Raw genomic sequence first — 18432 nt, 5'->3', positions numbered from 1 at the left:
CTCATCCAACCTAAACCTCCTCTGGCACATCTTTCTGCCGTTCCCTCGGGTCCTGTCGTTGGTGAGCAGAGAGAGAGATCAGCACCTGCCCGATCCTCCTGAGGAGGCTGCAGACCGCTATGAGGTCTACCCTCAGTCTCCTCAGATTTTTAGGCGGAAAAACCTCGGTTTGGGCGCTGGAGAGGCTATTTGAGGGAAGAGTTTTCCCGAAACCCCTCCTCTCGGCCCGGGGAGGTTTCCCTCCCGCCCCTGCGGGGGCCGGGCGCGCCGCGCCCTCTCCTCCCGCTCCACCCCGGGCGCTGAGGCGCCGCGCTGGGGGCGGGATGCGGGGCCGGGACGCGGGCGGCTGTGGCTGCTGGGCGTGAGCCGAGCCATGGCTAACGTCAAGGTGGCCCTACGGGTCCGGCCTCTGAGCAAAAGGTGCGGTTGGGCGCGGAGGAGGGGACGGGGAGGTCCCGGTCGCCGCGGCGGATGAGGGGCGGCGGCGAGGGGCAGCGGGGTGGCCCCGGTCCTGTCACCGGGCGCGGGGTCTCCGCGGTGGGGCGGTGTAGCTGGGGCTGAGGACAGGGTAAGGGTTAAAGCACGAAGAGTGGCAGGGATCTTCTCCCCGGGTCACTACATGGCTTGGAAGGTTTTCTTGGAAAAATCACCCGCTGGAGCTTGTGAGGCTGACTGCCCTCTTCCTGAGCTCCCCAAAATAGGACAGTTGTCATCCAGTGTGCGGGAATCTTCCCGTCCCCTTTTGTCGCTGTGTTTTCCAGCGGGAGGCAGAGCCGGACATTCCCATTGTCGCTCAGCTCCGCTCCCTCCCCGCCTTGCTCGGCTCCAATAGCCGTCCCAAAAGCTCGGCGGTACGGCTTGAGGGCAACTCCCACAAACAAGGAGATGCCGTAGCACAAGGCTCTGGTGATGTTTGGGTATAATACAGAGTTAAAACCTTGCAGGCTTTGGAGATTCGGGAGGAAAAGAAAGAGAAAAAGCAAGCAGCCAAAATTGCAGTTGGTTAATTTACTCCTCCTGTTAGAAAAATGCTGTAGCGCTTCGGGCGGAGATGTTTTGAATCGTGGTATGAGCTCTGAGGGCCGGTCTTTGATTTGATGCTGCCTTTCTTGTTAGCATGAGCCCCTCATGTTGTCTTCTGACCGCAGTGACTTCTGTGATAAATAACTCTTTCATGTAGCAGAGAAAATGATTCTTGAAGAGTTGCCCAGCCTGAAAACTAGCCTAGTCGTTTAGCCAGCAATACAGTAGCATATTTTGTACTTTTAAATTCCTATTTGTCGATGGATATTTTGCAAGACAAGATACCAGAAAGTGTTGAATAAAGTAAAATAAATAAACAAAAACACCAAACCAAGCAAAATCAAACCTGCTAGTCTTAAATATAAAAAGGGAAAGGTGAAAAGTAATTTACAAATTTTCAATATATTTTACCTTTAACTCAAAACTAGCTGATTTTAAAAATACTTTGTCCAGGATTTCATTAAAAAACAGATTGGGTAATATTGTTCTGATTTATTGCACAGCTGTGAATGGAACAGTTTTTAATGGATACTGGCATATCTTAAGAAGAATTGCAGCACAGAAGTAAGCTAAGTTTAGACTGTCATTGCCTGGTGTTGCTTTAGTGTTGGACATATTTGATTTTTCTTTTCTTCTGTATTGTTAGTCATTCTTAGTATTTACTGGTTAAATAAATTGCCATTTTGCTCTCTAGAAATAAAAAACAGTATACAATTGCTAAGTATTAACATTAAATGACAATTTGGTAATGATATTAAGTTATCCGGACCATAGGGCCCTTTTGGTTCAGTCTTGCGGAGTTTAGTGGAGATTGAAAGTATTTAAAAGTCCGACTTGGCAATGTATTTCATTGTGCTGTCAATGACATGTTGGTTTCTTCCACAATAGCATTTGGCTGCCTATTTGCAATTATTTAGTGGACTTAGCAAGGTCTCCTGCAGACATAAGTTGAAATGATGATTTCTTAGCAGGTGGAGAAGAGAGGCCCAAAACAAAACTGGCAGGGGTGTCATCTTCCCTCTCACCAGATCCTCCTTGGTGAGGAACATCACACCACGTCTGTCTTAATGTTTCTCCCCCGGTGGGTAGCATTAAGCAGTGCATATATCATGATAGCAGTAAACAGCGCCTATAACTCTGTCAGATTAGGGGTGATAAACGGGAAAACCTTCAACACAGTCAGCATGGGCCAGCTGTTTGGCTGGGAGTGTATCTCAGAGAGGAAGGTGGGATCAGAAAGGGGACAGCCTCCTGCACGTGGGAGAAACTAATTTGGGGCTGAAACAGAAAGGTTTGTGTGAAGGTCAGAGTGGAAACCCAGGAGGTATCATGAAACTGAAAAAAAAAAGAGACTCTCAAGAAATTCCATCTGCTCAACCTGTGGCAGTGTGACTGATGGGACAGGGAGGCAGAGACCAATCTTGCGGTATTTGATGACTGAGGCAATAGCCAATAGGGCATTTATTTCTTGTACTGCGTTGCCACAGCTGAGGTCAGGAAAAGCGTTTCAAGATGGATTTTTATGCTTTATAAAGGGGAAGGAGAAGCGATTGGGTATTCTCTGTGAAGGCTCTGACATGAGAACTTGCTTTCTAGCCTTGACAAAAATTGTCCAGATGTAATGACTTTGAGGCAAATACTAAACATATGAAGGCTTAAAGTAACCTTGACAGAGACTGAAAGGACTAAAGCTCTCAGTGGGGATAAGGGTCTGCTCTTTCTATTCCAGCTTCTTATACCACTTCCTTATTGTGGTCACACAAGCCTCTCACCCTTCACACACATGCTGTGATTGCCTCTAACAGGTATCCATGTTGCCAGAGGACCTAGGATCTCTTAGGTGCTTTAACAAGAAAAACTACTTGCATAAAAATTTCAGCTCAACTGGGTTGAAGTACAATTGCAGTTCCAGGCAAAAATACTAAACCTTGTTTTTTAAGAGTCCCCAAAATTGAAAAGCTGAAGGCAGAGGCTAGAACTAGGGTTAGTTGGTTGTTTCTAGACCTCCAGACAAACTTTACTTGCACATTGCGTCTTCTAATTTAATTTACAATGGCAGATGAATGTTGCTTTTGCATCTTTAAATTTAAGAGAATATTCAGATGTTAAAAGATGTTTATATGGGAGTTCATAAAATCCTGCTTTCTGTTTAACATTTCCATTTTTTTTAATAAACTATACTAATCACATCTGCAACTTGTTATTTAGCATAAGGCAAAGAGTGGTCTTTTTGTTCTGGGCCTGTACGGCACCCATCACAATGCGTTCTTTGACAGAGAGCTCCTATGCGCAAATAATCCCCAATAGTTATAAAGTGAGTAGAGTTATGCAGAATGCAGAAGTTTTTCCTTTGCCTAAACTTTAAGTAGCTCATAGCCAATGTTCTTCATAATGCCATCAGTCATTCTGTAACAGACTAAATGATTTTTTTATCACCAAAATGTTGTCCTGAGAGTAAATTCCCTCAAATATCTTCCCTGGAGTGACATGTCTTTATTATACATTGACTGTTCTACATTAAAAAAAAAAAAAAAAGATTTGTTACTTTGTGGTTACATGGATACTTGTTCTGTGTAAATACATCTCCCCTCAGAATGAAATATGGAAGCCTGAATGGGTGCTATAAATTGACTATAGCAACAGGTAATAATCAGATATTAAATAGGAGCTGGGAACGATGAAATCCCTTTATGATTTATTTCCGGACATCTTAATGCTTAGTCTATTAGATATGAAACTTTTGTAAGGAAAGTGTAATGTTATTTTTGGCCGTCAGTCAGAAGCTGTTCATGGAAACACTTTCGATGCTAGCACGTAACTATGTGAACTGGGAATGTTGTTTCTTCTTCTTTCTTGATTTCTGCTGTGGAGTATGCCAACGCCACAGTCTGAAGTGTGGTCCTGTGCTATCAGATCTGACCCTCCTGACCTGGAAATAGTGTGACTGGTTGAGAAGGAGGGTACATAACCCTTCAAGTATTTTGGCACTGTGTCTAGGGCTCTCTTTGTGCCTGGTTAGCTCACTTAAAGCTGTGCTGGGTATTTGTATGCTACAGTACCACCCGCAGCGTTAGACATGCCCTTTGACTATTTATGTAGGCCAGCAGAAACCAATGCTAGTTTAAAAATATCTGTCCCTGTGGTATCCCATCACAATTCCAGTACCTGGTTGTGGCTGTCGATTGCTCTTTTGGCAGACCTCAACCCTGTGTTACATGAGAGGAGGAAGGGAGGGCTGTGTTTGTGCACAGGAAGCCCTCTGGGAGGGGAGCGGTCAGTGTGGCCAGGACAACATAGGCCGGTCCAGGATGGAGCACAGCTGCCTCATGCCTTTTCCTCCATGATCCACCCCCTCTGCATCTTCTGCTCTGCATCCAGCTGGTCTCAGTTCACTTGTGCACGCTTGTATTCCCTTGTCTCAGTGTAGTTTGAGAACTTCTATGCAAGTTGTCTTAAAGATGGGAAAGAAGGGTTTTAAAAAACAGTGCTCTGTACCACAGTGAAAAGCCTCATGTATTACTGTAGGATTCTCTTTTAACATGCACCAGCAGGTAGAAGACATTGCATTCCTTCACAGATTGTGCACTGAGGCCTGGGTAAAATCATTCACAGCAAGTTTGTTTAATTGAATTGTAAAATTATAGTGCTGTAAGTTAAAAACTTGACGCTAGAGCATGCAAGTTGCCCTATGACACTTTTTGAGAGTTTAAAGTACTTTCTGGGCCCTGAAGTTTGGGAGCTACTTGTTCAGGACCCAGCAAAACAGAATACACACTCTGCTGTTGAAAATATCTTCTCCACTTTTCAGTTGCCTCTGTGGCCTGGAAAAGGAGACACTGGCAAGGACCTCTTATTTGAAAGGGTCTTTCCTGGTGTCTTTAATAACTCACAAATGAACTCTCAAATCCTCTCTGATCCTCATAGACATGTCACCTGAGAGAGTTGCTTAACGGATTAATTAACCTGAAAGCTGCCCTTTGCCTTTCTCTGCCTCGCATTGTTTCCAAGCTGTAACTTGAAGCCTCCTGGCCAGCTGTTTAAGTCCCAGTCCCCTCAGGAGTTCCTGAGCTTGTCCTCTACACATTGGCAAATGAGAGCATCAAAGAAATACCAGGGTAGTCCCAAGAAGCAAAGCCGAACTGCGCTTCCAGCTGTGTAGGTGTTTACTATCAGAGTCTGAGCTGCAGCAGTTTTCCTGATTACTGCTGCTCTGTATGGCATAGTCCTTTAATCACTGTCCTGGGATGCAGCAGGTGATGAGGCTTGAGGGTAGGGTAGGGGTGGAGGAGTTAAGTTTGAGCTCCTAAGGACACACTTGACAGGTGTGAGCAAGCCCAAGGCTGGGAGGCAGTTGTCTCGCATAGTAGGGAAAGTTTTCTACACTTTCCAGAAATGGGCTTGGCGTGCCAGGCCGACTTGAGCAGTGCGTTGAGCGTAGCTGCAGTGAATAGGCGAGAGAGGAGCTCAGCTGATCAGTGCATTATGATGGAAACATGTCAAATTCATTTCTATTCAAAAGGAAAGGTATATGGAAAAATAAAATTACTTTAAACATCATTCTGGAAATGATGCAAAGTAAATCACTGTTGTTGGTTTGTGCTGGGTATGTCTATATTAATCTGCTGCAGGGTCAGCTTTGTTAAGTAGTCTCTGTGCTGTAGTCCACCTCCTTTGCTCTTTCTAATCACATTGTAGTAAGTAAAAGGAAGGATTATTATCTAAATAACACCTTTTGTTGTTTTATAGACTGTGCTATTAGCTCATTTACACACTTGTGTATAACCACAGGAACTTAGAGTGATGCTGCCTGCTGCTGACAAGAGTAATAACTTGTAGCAACTTTTGTAGAAAACATTCTTATGCATAACTGAAGTTAAACGCTATATCAAAATAAAATTAAAGCAACAGCTGATTGGAGGTTCTCACTGTCCTCCCTCTTACCCCACCAAAGCAAATGTGATTATTTTACTTATTCCTTTTAAAATGTTTCTTTTTCACTAGTTGCTCAGTGCTGCCCTTTTAAAGCACTTTTTAAACCAACCCTGCTCAGGTGCCTGTGTCTCTGTCTTAAAACTTCATAATGTCAGCGTTAAGAGAAATGTATTCTGAGGAAAGATAGCCATAGTCATTTAGCTTAACATTCCAAAAGCTTTTCCAATTATATTTAAAAACAAAACAAAACAAAACATGACCCTACTTTATCCAAACTGTTGTTGTGATACACTACTTCAAATAGATTTGATACAAGTGTACAATGACACAAGATATTGGCATCATTAGTATTCAGGCAGTTTAGTTTCGGTTACAACTTCAACTTCTGCTTAAGTTAGCTTTTCTGTACTTTTTGCATAGCATTTAAAAAGTGTTTCATTTATCTTTCTTGAAACAAACAGTTTCAAAAGCAGACAAAATACTGCTTTCTTTGAAGAAAGTGACAAAACTGTCTTTCATTTCAAAGGGACCAGAACATATCTGCAAAAAGGTATGAATATAGGAAAAAACAGGTAACAGGCAAGAGTAGAAAACGCCTTTTAGCTTGCTTAGGACTGTTAGATACTTCTCACGCTATTCCAAGGTTTAGACTAAGGCAGGCCATTGAACACAGTATAGTGAAGTGTTTTTCTTCTACCCTGACCTTGTTTCCTTAGCCTTCTCAATTGTGTATTTTAGTATATATGTGTCTTGCTGTCTTGGTGCTGTCATCCTTTTGCATCTAGACAAATGGCAGGCTTTTATCTACTTCATCTACTGTGATAGCTGGGTAAGTGTTGTTCCGCTGTGTCCCTCTGTTAAACGAGAGTCCCTTTCTTCAGGTGGTGATAGTTGAACACTGTCCCAAAAGCCATGGGTTTTGAGGATGGTACCTTAAGGTGGGAAAGAGCTGTCTCGGGCCTCCAAGAGTTGCTGTCTGAAAATCTGTACAAACCACATTGGTTATGCATTGCTCATGACTACAAGTTTTTTTCCACAGAAGAGCTGGGGTTTTTAAAAGAAAAGTTGAGACTTTAATTTTGTGTTTATAGAGAGGAGCTCCCTCTCTATATGTATTTTAACAAATATATTTAAACAAATGTATTTTAACATTTGTGTGTCCTGTTTTGTAACCTAGCCTACTGTTAAGGTTATCTTGACATCTTTTCCTTTCTCTCTCTCAAATTATTTTGCTTTGCCTAGTCTATTATTTAAAGTTTCATGTAAACTATCATTGAGGTGGCTATTCTTTTCTTTTAACATCTGTACTTGGCACTAGCAGGTGCTTTCTATAAGTCACATCTGTGTTTTTATAGGGGTACTGCATCAGCAACCTTTCCCAGATGTATTCTTGTAGTTCTACAAGATCTATTCTTGTAGTAGCATGAAGCAAGTTGTCTAACCTTGGTAAAGGGCAGACTTTCTACCTCTTCAAAAGGGCAGGGCTCTGCATGTCCTGGGTGGCCACTGCTGCCCATTCCACAGAAGATGATGCTTCTGCTGATTCCGTGTGACAACACTGTGCCTGTACTCATTTAAGCCAGGCATAAGGCGCTAGCTACTGGCAGTTTTCTTCCCAGAATAAGAAGCTGACTGTCACTGTCTCCTCTTCTTTCACTTCCCTTGTTGCTTGTGCAAAAGCAGCTACAAAAATGTCCTAAAACAACAGTGGCAAAACCAGCTTTTGGAAGCCTTCTAATTAATATTTTGCATTTTCACAGAACACTTTTCCTCCGAGTCCTAAGAATACATCATGAGTGTCAGAATGTTTTGGAGTAGGGATCAGATTTTTTTGTATGCAGCAAAGAAAAATAGAGCGCAATGTCATTAAATAACCTGGCCAGAGCCATGGCTGTGGTGGACAGTTTTGTTCTCGAAGACCACACACTCTATCTGAGAGAAGTTGTAGTAATGTAAGATGAAATGACTGCATGCATAGAGATCGCTGTGGATCCCTCCTGGGAAATGGTGCAGAAGTTGGATGCTAGTCTTGTGGAGCCTTTGTGTAGTACACGGTGGGACACCACCACCACACACGAAGGATTTATTCGAGTTTTGTGTAGGATTTCCTGTTTCCTTTTTTTTAGTCCAATGCTTTATGTGAACTTAAAGTTCTGTCCTGATGGAATGAAAACTGACCACTGTATCCAAATTCTGGTTTGCATGGAAATCACTGCATTTGCACAGATTTTCTTTGATGCAAAAGTCTGTGGATCATACTATCTCATTACTCAGTAAACAGTTGGGAAATCAAAGGTGGATGAAACTGGCCTGACTGGACTGTAGCTTTGTTTTAAATCCTCCTTATTTCATGCTTCCTCAAATGCTGATGATATGACAGATGAAAAGACTTTTTCCTCTCCTCTTCCCTTCTCCCCATAATGCCTCTGTATGAAAGAGAAAGCATTGTTATTCCACAGCTGTTCAAAGCTCTGATGGATCTTCAGGAGTATTTCTGAATTGGGTTGCTCAAGGAAGATGCCTGATGCTCTTGTTCTAGCACTACAAGACTTCAGAGACAGTGCAGGCAGGAACACTCTTCTTGTACTGTGCCATTCGCATGGGCAGGATTCCAACTGTGCTTCCTCTCCTAGCTCATGAATATATATATCAAAAGTCTGGTAAGATTAAGAAGACTTTAACTGTTTGAGCAGACCTGTATCTGAAAAGAACACTGGCAATGCCTCATGTTTATCTCTGCACCAAATACTCCTATTTTTGTTGCTATATAATATTTGCCAGGAAGAATGGGGGAGACCACACAAGGACGATTGTGATCACTAGGAATGGTGATTTTTGACTATCAGATTTTGTTAGCCATTATCAGAGCCAATGAAAGCTCTATGCAGCTAGGAGTAGCCTTGAAAGATAACTTGAGCAGCATGTCTAGTATAGCAACGTGCTGTCTTGGTGAACTCTGTGTACTTGGCTTCAATATAGATTTTTAAATTATTTATAAACATCTGTTCTGAATTTCGTAGGAGGATTGCTGACTGGGTGTGCACTCCTCTTGCAAGACATAGTAAAACAATTATGACTTAAAGAGAAATATCCAAAATAGTATTAGGTAGTACTAAACAATGAAAAACATTGAAACAAACTTTAGGTAAATTTATTGACTATTGATACTTTAAAAAAAAAACCCTGCGTTAGCCAAAGTGAGGATGTTCGTACTGTTAAAAGCTCTTGGCTTTCACAGCTTACAGCAGTAGGGATAGGGATACAGATTATGCTGGTGTCATGGAGGGATGCCGCATGGACTCTTAGTGCTCTTCTCATTGCAGCATATTGGTCTCTCGACAGATGTGTCCTCAACCCATTTTGTCTGGGGCAGTGTTCTCTGAAGACTAGCATAATTTAGGAAATACACCCTGCATTGTTTGTTTTGTTGATTCTGTGGCCAAGGTCAGTCACTCAGAAGGTGCAAAGATGGCAGCTTCTCAAAGACACCTAAGCCAAGGCCACTAATAAACAGGTAGCAGAGATACTTCATAATATACTGTTTATGGGAAGGAAAAGATACATCTGAATGCTCCCTGAACTCTTCCCCGCAAAATCTTTAGACTTTATGATCAAGAAAAAGCTTGGGCTAGATTTGCCTCAGGATTATGTCATAGCTGCTGCCATGGTGGCTGCATAGGGATGCCATTAGATGGCACAGTGTTCCAGGTGCAAGTGGAGGTAGTTTGGTAAATGCTGTACCTTACTTATAGGCTGTCATGGGAAGTGACAAGAGTCATGGAGACAGCAGCAGTGGCTGCTGGCATGCATCCTGCTGAGCTTGCTATGGGTGTGCTTTTGGTTTGTGTTTGTAAGCAGAGTGTGAAAATGTCCATCACACTAGGGCACAGAAGGCTACTTTTTTTCTAGAAAAGTCTAGAAAAAAGATTAAAGTGAATCATTCCAACAACCAGAACTGACATGATTGCCCAGATCAGCAAAAATCTCTGCGAGAGGGGAAGGTTTGATACTGTTGCCATACTGCTTTTGAGGTCCTGTCTCGGTAGAGGTTGAGATTGGGTTTGGAGTTGACTTGGGTGATGGGAATTGGTAGAAAAGCATAAGTACTTGCAATGATTACATTGCAGGCTTATTTTCAAAGTGTTTATCAGTAGACAAATACTCAGCTCTTTCAAAAATCATTTAAGATTTCTTATGTACTTGAGTGGTATCTATTGGCTTTAGTACGTTTGATTACTTAAGTGAGCATTTGGTGGTCTGTATTTGTAGAAGCTGCTTTGTTGTATGACATGACTAGTGCTAATGACTCCAATATTTTTGCTTTACTGCATGTGCATGTTGTTAAAATAAACAGGCAACTTTTAAAAGTCAGCCTCTTTGTTCTCCAAGTGCCTGACTGTTGTTTGGGAGGGTGGAGAAGTGGGGCAAATTTTATAAAGTCTGAGATAAATAACTGCCCCCTTTCTTTCCACCCACTGCTTCCTCCAGCTCTGTATACCTACTCGCACTTCTGTACTTGGTGTCTGAATTCATCCTGGTGAGATCCAGCAAGCTGTGGAAATGTCCCTTTTGGGGCTTTTGATCTTCCCATGATTCTTTTCCACTGGCTCATTCTTCCAGGTCTTACAGTGTCTGTTGTTCCTCTGGGGTTGCATTAACTTTACATGTTGGCTGCAGAAATTATTTGTCATAGAAACAGCAAATGTTATGAGGAGATTTTCCTTTAGGCTGCCCGTTTTTTGGACTGCTAGAGCATCTTTGCTTCTGTCAGGTCTTTCTTGTAGCTCCCCGTCACAGCACTGCTGCTGCCTTCTGTACTTTTGTCACTGCTCTGTTGCTGGGTCTGCATTTCTCAAAATCTTTCTGTGTCTGAGAAGCTTCAGGTCTTTCCTGGGACAGTAACCATTAAATGGTCTTTCTACAGCTCCATCTCTTAATGAAAATGAGTTATCTGTACAAAGTAATTTAGAATAAGAGAGGCACTTCCCAAACATAGCGTGAATTTTTCTAGAAGTGGGGAAGATGGGTTGATGGGGAGCCTAAATGTTAAGATCACTGTGACTTCTGAGCAGCAGAAGTCAAATTTGTTTAGTGTGCTTTGGAATTGATTTTATTGGTAGAAGGAATACAGCTTTCATACCTGTGGAGCAAAGCACCCATTCCTAAGGATGACAGATTGTTTTATCAGTCAAATGCAAATTGTGGTGCACATGTGTGTAAGACTGTACTGACAAACACAGTTTTTGCTGAGAGAGCTTTTGTAGCGTTTGCAGTCTGGAGTTTAAGGTCAGAACACCTAGAACAGCTGTGAGTCTGCTTTGCCTCCTGGGCTTTTATATACTAAACTGTGCTTTCTTGCCCAGAATTATCTGGTTTGTACCTAAAAGATGGATGAAATAAACATATTCTTAGGGAGGCTGAATGTATGGTTCGTAGAGCTGGGAACAGCCGCAGGTCCAGTTTTGTTTGTGCTTAGTGCTCTCTGGCTGTAAGCTGCTGCAGAAGGGAGGGATCTCCATTCCCACCACCCAGTGCTCCTGCCCTTTCTCTTGCTTTGGCCTCACAACCATGCAACCACTACACTCTGGAAGGGCTCATTGGCCCTGTGGCTCCTTGATTATGTATTTTGGTGGGTTTGTTTTCTGATCACAGCTGATATGAGTCATGGCATGGGTGTGTTATTGCTAGATCAGATGTAAGAAAAGTGGGAACATGTGGGGTATTGGAGCAGAAAAGATACATTGCCCCTTGCAGCAGTAGCCTGCAGTTAAAACAGATCAAGTATGCTGTGAATCTGTACCCAGAGCAAGGGGAGAATTTAGTTCTATCCCTGTTTCTGGCAGCTTTCTTGTCATCTGAGATTTGAACAAAGTTACTTAACTGCTGCATAAAGCTTTTTGTCTGCATAGTGAGGAAACGTGTTACCCTGTGGTAATTTTATTTTGTGTTGTTTGTATTTTACTTTTTAAAATTTTTATTTTAATATAAGTATGTGAGTATATACATATATGAAAAATTTTTGTACTTCAAAAGTTTTATGTTTTGAATTTCTTCTTTATCTTGACTCTTCCATAATGACTGTGGCCTGGGAGAACATCAGGTGATGAGAACCCACAGCATAAAGGAATTTGTTCATAGGGTTGTGTATAGTGCATGTGGACTGAAGGCAGTGAGTTTCATGTAATTATTATAGCTGGGGTTGGGAGGACTGCTTGTTGTTGAAGTTGCTTTACATCTGTCATTAGAGTATCCTAGCATTTAAACCTACTAAAAGCTTTGTCAGAGTCAACCATTTGGGTAGAAATCTTACATGCATGAATGCCTGCCCCGGGCTAGATATTTTTAATTATTTTTCAGCTTCATCCAGAACAGTTCAGCTGCTACAGAAGATGAGGTTAAGGGAAAATTAGGTTTTAAAATATTTAAAAGCAACTTAGGGCAACCTTTTCTTTGAATTTCCAAGTGATTTAAAACTGGAAATCTGGTGTGCATGTTTTGAATTCCCTATCTGAATCTACCCATTTCAGACTAAAACTTTTTAACATTTTAAGAACATTGCATTGTAAAAGTTTTAAGGGTGCTGCTTTCTCTGAGTGCATCTGAGCTTCTCTAGCATCTCTGGTGTTGACCAAACTGTGCTTGTACCATACCCACAAGTTAAAAAAAACTCATTAGTTGCACACTGCCTTGATAAATTGAGCTCAGTGTTGTCTAAGTCAAAACTGAAGCCCTGGAACTGAGAACAAGGACTTCTCTCCCATTTAATTGCAATAAACTGTTTGCTGACCCCAGCTAGTATCCAGGAAGAAACTCTGATTCAATTGTGGAGTGTATGGTAAATTTGGGATAGACACTGGAAGAGCTGACAAGAAGAGTAGGATCAGGAACCTTTGGAGCAGAGAGATCAGCCTAAAAGCAGATACAGTGCAGTGGGAAAAGAGAGCAGAGACCTGCAGAGCAGTTGGAGACTCTAACATTGAATGTGGGCCCATGGACAAGATGCCAGAGAGAACAGATAGCAAGCACCTGTAAGGGATGATGTGTGTGCATAGGAGGAATATAGGAACTCAGTGAACAGTAACTGGGGTGGTAAGACTGGAGGGTTAACAGCAGGGTGGGAAGATAGGGAATGATCATGGGTTTAGGAAGCAGGATAGGGCCGAGATCGTACTGGGGCAATGGAGAAAATAATACGAGTAACTGGAGCAAGCTCCCTCCCAAAGGATCGCACCAGTTTTGTCTGTCTTCTGCTTTTCTTAAATTCTTGTGAAATTCCCTGTCAAAATGTCCCATTTTCTTTTGGCTCTGGTCTGCTGTAGAGGATAACTGTTCAGCTTTGCCCAATAGCTCACCTGGCAGAGGTTTACATGTGGATATGCAAGTCCCCAAACTCACTTGTGTTGGAAAACACTTGCTTTTCAAAATATATAAGAAAATTGCACTTGTACAGGTTAACATCAGTGGCAAATTTCTACCTGAGATACTCACAGGCTTTATCCTTAGGCACTCATCCTTCTTCATTTGTACTTTAGGGAGCCTTATGGGGCCTCCATTCAGTACTCAGCTGTACATACTGCAAATTCTCTCCCCTGTGAGGGTTCCTCTTTCTCCTGGGGTCTAATTCAGGGCTCTGGTGGCTGATGTGTTGAACTGTTGAATACTCACAGCTTAACTAAAACCTGTGGGAGCTGTGCTTTTATTTTCTATGATGTGAAGTGCCACATACAGGCGTGTATTACAGAAAGTACTAAGTTCAGTCTGCTTCAAGGTAAGTGCTCAAAATTAATAAAGTGAAGCACAGAGACTAAGGTAAAGCATTATTTTCTATCTGCAAAACAGGGGCGGCCTGTGCTCAGAAATGTGTTTAAAAATCCTTTATGCTTGTAAAGCTGAAACACTACAGTGATTGTCTCTGTGGCAGTCTTAAGAACCCAAAGGCATTGTTTTGAATGCTGTTTCGGTACAGAAGGTGTGGGGTAGAAACTGAAAACTGGAGAGGAGAGACCCCAGAGGCAGGCCGCGTTGTGCTGTGTGCGGCCTGGAAGTCGGAGCTGTCAGTGAAAGGAGATTGTGATCAGCGGGGGAGTAAATACTTCCATACACATGTAAGGAAATCTGTTAAAGACAGATCTGGGGCCATGAATGAACAGTGGTCTGCTGGGTTTGAATCTTCTAACTCTAGTTTTATCTTATCTAGTTTTAACTGACCTGATGATAGCAATCCAGCTGGTTATTAGGGGATGTATATACAGCTAATCTCACATGACAATGTCTGTGCCTTCAGCTTAATTTTAAACTTAAGTGTGACAAAACTGCACTAAGGACAAATTTGATTTTGTTTCTAAACCAATATCTTCTGGCTTTAGGCATTAGGCTTCATCAAAATAAAACTGTCTGGTAGAGTTGCAGCTTACAAGATTTGTTAGTACCAAGAGTGCAAAGCAAAATAAAGGATAAAACATCTTTCTCCTGTTCTTTGCCTCTCAGTACCAAAGTGTTTGGCTATTTTCTGCTGTCAGATAAGTAGGCCGCTGACCTCATCTTCCTCATCTCTATCTTGCTGTGTATAAAAAAAATCCATGATAAGTATTTAGAGGGATGTGAATCAACAGACCTATAAATAAGAGCATCCTTAACTTAAGTAGCTATCGTGCTGTCAGCCCAGAAATAAGGTATTGGTTGGTTTGGGGGTTTGGGGTTTTTGGGGGTTGTGTGTTGTTGGTTTTGGTTTGGGTTTTTTTTGGGTGGGGGGGTGGGGTGTTTTTTTGCTTCGTTGGTTTTGGGTGGGTTTTTTTTTTTTTTTGCTTTGGCCATATGCTTTTTTTCATTCTTTTCTAGTATGACTATTCATCGGAAGTAGAAGTTGGCTGTAGTAGCCAGTCATAGCTGTATTCAATGGGAGTTTTATACTGACGTGATATATGAGCGTGTGGTTCTTTACACTTGTGGAAAAATCCTGTCCATTTACATTTCAGGATAGTTTTGTTTTGCTAAAGAGTACTTTTTTGAGGACTACAACAAACGCTTTGGATTATGTGGTAAAAATCAGACAGTATGAGTTGACAACACTTGTGGTTCACAGGTCTGTGGCATGGATCTGTACTCCACAAAGTACAACCACTCTACCCATGCTCTACTCTAATTCCTTGTAAACGTTTCAAACAACAGCTCTTAATTTGAAATAAAATCGTAACAAGTATTTAGGACAGGCACTTTGAAACTGTTTAGTGACTGCAGTCTTGAAACTGTTTGACTGCAGTCCTGTTTTGTTCCTTTACCATTGAGATAATCTGGCTGCAGATCTGCAGATGCTACTTACTGTCACAGTGTGTCTTATGAGTATCTGTTTTATAGCTCTTTCTGAATTGCAATTTGTTAAAATAAACACATTTCTGGGGTTTACAAATTTGTCATGCGTCTTTCTGTGTTTTCATATTTTAAATGGATTTTTTTAATATGTTCTATTTCCAGAGAGAGTGCAGAAGGAGGAAGAGTGATTGTAGAAGTTGATGGCAAACTGGCAAAAGTCAGAAATATAAAGGTATGATTTTTGTCCTCTTGCCTTTCTCTTACAAGGATCCTGGTATCCTGATGTGTTTCTATGTTTGCTTGGCTATTGTATCATTCAAAGACAAATATTGAGGGAGAAGTTTAAACTGACACAGCTCTAGAATAATTGCTGCAAAAGCGTGTGTGGCAGGCATTGTTTTGGTTTGGGGTTGTGGGGTCTTGGGCCTTTTCTTTAGGCAGGGGATATAACATGTAGCTGCATTTTCTGTGTTTTGTATTTGTCAAAGCTGCTGCAATCTGGCTGCACACCACCATTCAAAGCTGTTAGTAAATTGTTTAGGATTTTGTGCTTATCTTACTAACATCTGGATAATTTCTTTCCCTGTGCCTCTCCTCTTGTGTTTGCACTCAGAGTGCGGCTGATTTGCATGAAATGGAGCAAAATATGTTCAGCTACACCTCAGGCCTTGGTAAAAGTCCAAGAGCTATAAGAATAAACTGAATGTAGCTGTCATCCTCCGTGAAAGGTCTGGTGCCGGCGTGCATAGGAATCAACCCTCTGGTTTAGACTCTTTCACTAAATTTATAGAATGGGAGCAAATCAACTTTATGTCGTCAAACATGTTTCTGCTTGAAAGGCAAATAAGTGAACTGTGGGATAACTGCAATTTCTGTGGAGATCCTAAAAGATGGATGCATGTTGTATTTCTTCTCCTTTGCGTCTGCAAGCAACCCAGTTATTCTGGATTGTTGGGTCAAGAGAAAGAATTTGTTAGACTTTGAAGAGAAACGGTGGCAAACACTGAATTAAAAGATTTTATTCTATCAGACTTATTTTTGTATTGATTATAAGTCGTCTTTTAAAGAAAGAAGAGGGAAAAATACTCGTGGTATGAGAGGTCTCATAGGTGTAAAATAGGTAATATTTTGAGTATATTACCTTTTTCAAAGGAAGTATTTGCAGGGTCTGAGACTCACTACTTTCTGAAATGGCTTTCCCCAATTCCTAATATCACAGAATCACAGGTTGGAAGGGACCTCAGGGACCATCTAGTCCAACCTTTCTAGGAAGAGCGCAGTCTAGACAAGATGGCCCAGCACCCTGTCCAGACAACTCTTGAAGGTGTCCAACATGGCTGAGTCAACCCCTTCCCTGGAGAGGTTATTCCAATGGTGACTGTCCTCACTGTGAAAAATTCCCCTCTGGTGTCCAGTCGGAATCTCCCCAAGAGCAACCTGTGTCCATTCCCCCTTGCCCTCTCCATGTGACTCCGTGTAAAAAGGGAGTCTCCATCTTTTTTGTAGCTACCCCTTAAGTACTGGTACATGGGGACGGGATCCCCTCTGAGCCTCCTTTTCTCAAGGCTGAACAAACCCAGCTCTCCCAGCCTACCCTTGTATGGCAGCTTCCCAGTCCTCTGATCATCCTGGTGGCCCTTCTCTGGACCCCTTCCAGCCTGGCCACATCCTTTTTATATAGAGGGGACCAGAACTGTACACAGGACTCCAGGTGTGGCCTGACCAGCGCTGAGTAGAGCGGGATAATGACCTCTTTCTCTCTGCTGGCGATACCCTTTTTGATGCAGCCCAGCATCCTGTTGGCCTTCTTGGCTGCAGCAGCCATTTATGTGTGATAAAGCTCTCAAAGTGATGCTTATTCTCTGGGTGCAATGCTGTCTGTTCCCGGTGTTTGTCCTCAGGGGGAGCTTTGACCCCTGCAACAGGGCTGTGAGGATCTGGGCCTGCGAGGCTGCCCACCTCTGCTGAGGGAGCTGTCGTTGGCAGGTGGAGGCCTCAGTCATGCAGCTGCCTAATTGTGTCCAGCTGCACCTTGTTAGGTCTAGAGGTTTTTTTATTTCATTTGTTTAAGGAGGAGCTGTGGGATGCCTTGGGATACTGAGGAGACCACAGCAATGGGGTGGACTGCTTGTAGCGTGCCAGGGAGGATTATTTGGAGATGCAAGGGCTGTCTTGTGGATGTTACCTTTCTTGAGGTTTCATAATTGGTGAGTTTTGTAAAGGGAATGAGTTTGATTTATGCATAAACTAAATTTAAACAGCCTTTGATGAATCAAAGATAGTGTATAAATTAATATTTATACACTAATTTCACATTGTTGTATCTGGGGTAGGTACACTTTGTAGTTCAAAACAAGCCCCTTCTCACCAGAATCTCACCTCTGTGATCAGAGGCTACTTTTCCTGAGAAGGAGGGGTATTCTTTTATTTTCCAACGTTGCCATAGGAAGGCAGTGCTCCAGGCTATCTTCTGCCTGCCTATTGCTGCAGAAAACCTGAGAAAATAAAAGGTAATTGCATAAAAATCTCTGAATCATGATGTGATGAAAATATCATTATTGAAGATGATTAACAGGCTCATTAAGATGTTAATTCTGCCTAAAGGAAACCTTGGCTGTACTTAATTAAATGTGACAACTTTTAGAATCACACAGGGTTTAAAGTATATGAAACCTCTTTACTTCAAAGATAATCTCAAATTATTTCTGTCCTCTTTTGTTTTGCTCTTTCTTGGTGTTTTAAAAAACAATAAACAAAAAAAAAACCTCCCAAAACACAAACCTGTCAGATGGGCCTGTAAACCTCACAGCTAGTGGCAGAGTTCAGTGCTTACAGCGCCTTTTATCCAGTGATCTGGCAGACAGCACTGTCACCCTGAGTTTTTGGGGCATTAGTGAAGCAGTTTGTTTAGGTACTGAATTATAATGAACCTTTTTTTTCCTGTGTATGTTATTGCAAATGTCAAGGTTACAGTAAAGTTATTGATTAGGTCAAAATTAGGTGCAGACGGTGTTAATTTTATGTAATGTTTTGACTCTCCTTTGAGTAGAACAACATGTCATAGTTCCTTGTTCTTAAGCTTATCTGTTTCATTACAAATCACTTGATCAAGATTATACAGAAAGATTTATGATCCCCTTAATATTTCAGCCACCATTTCTGACTATT

At 42.0% G+C, this 18432-nt stretch overlaps 1 protein-coding gene across 1 annotated transcript in view; it reads left to right on the top strand.

Moving 5' to 3' along the window:
- Window positions 1-343: 343 nt before the first annotated feature.
- Window positions 344-18432, top strand: part of STARD9 (StAR related lipid transfer domain containing 9) — a 119359-nt gene continuing 101270 nt past the window's right edge. The window contains 2 exon segments of the mRNA XM_064462435.1: window positions 344-420; window positions 15427-15496. Of these exon segments, the coding sequence (XP_064318505.1) occupies window positions 374-420; window positions 15427-15496 (117 nt within the window). The 5' untranslated portion in view covers window positions 344-373.

The sequence above is a fragment of the Phalacrocorax carbo genome, chromosome 10 (assembly GCF_963921805.1).
Source record: "Phalacrocorax carbo chromosome 10, bPhaCar2.1, whole genome shotgun sequence".
Taxonomy (NCBI): domain Eukaryota; kingdom Metazoa; phylum Chordata; class Aves; order Suliformes; family Phalacrocoracidae; genus Phalacrocorax; species Phalacrocorax carbo.
Note: the sequence above shows the minus strand (reverse complement) of the source record. Positions and strands in the feature narration are given on the sequence as shown.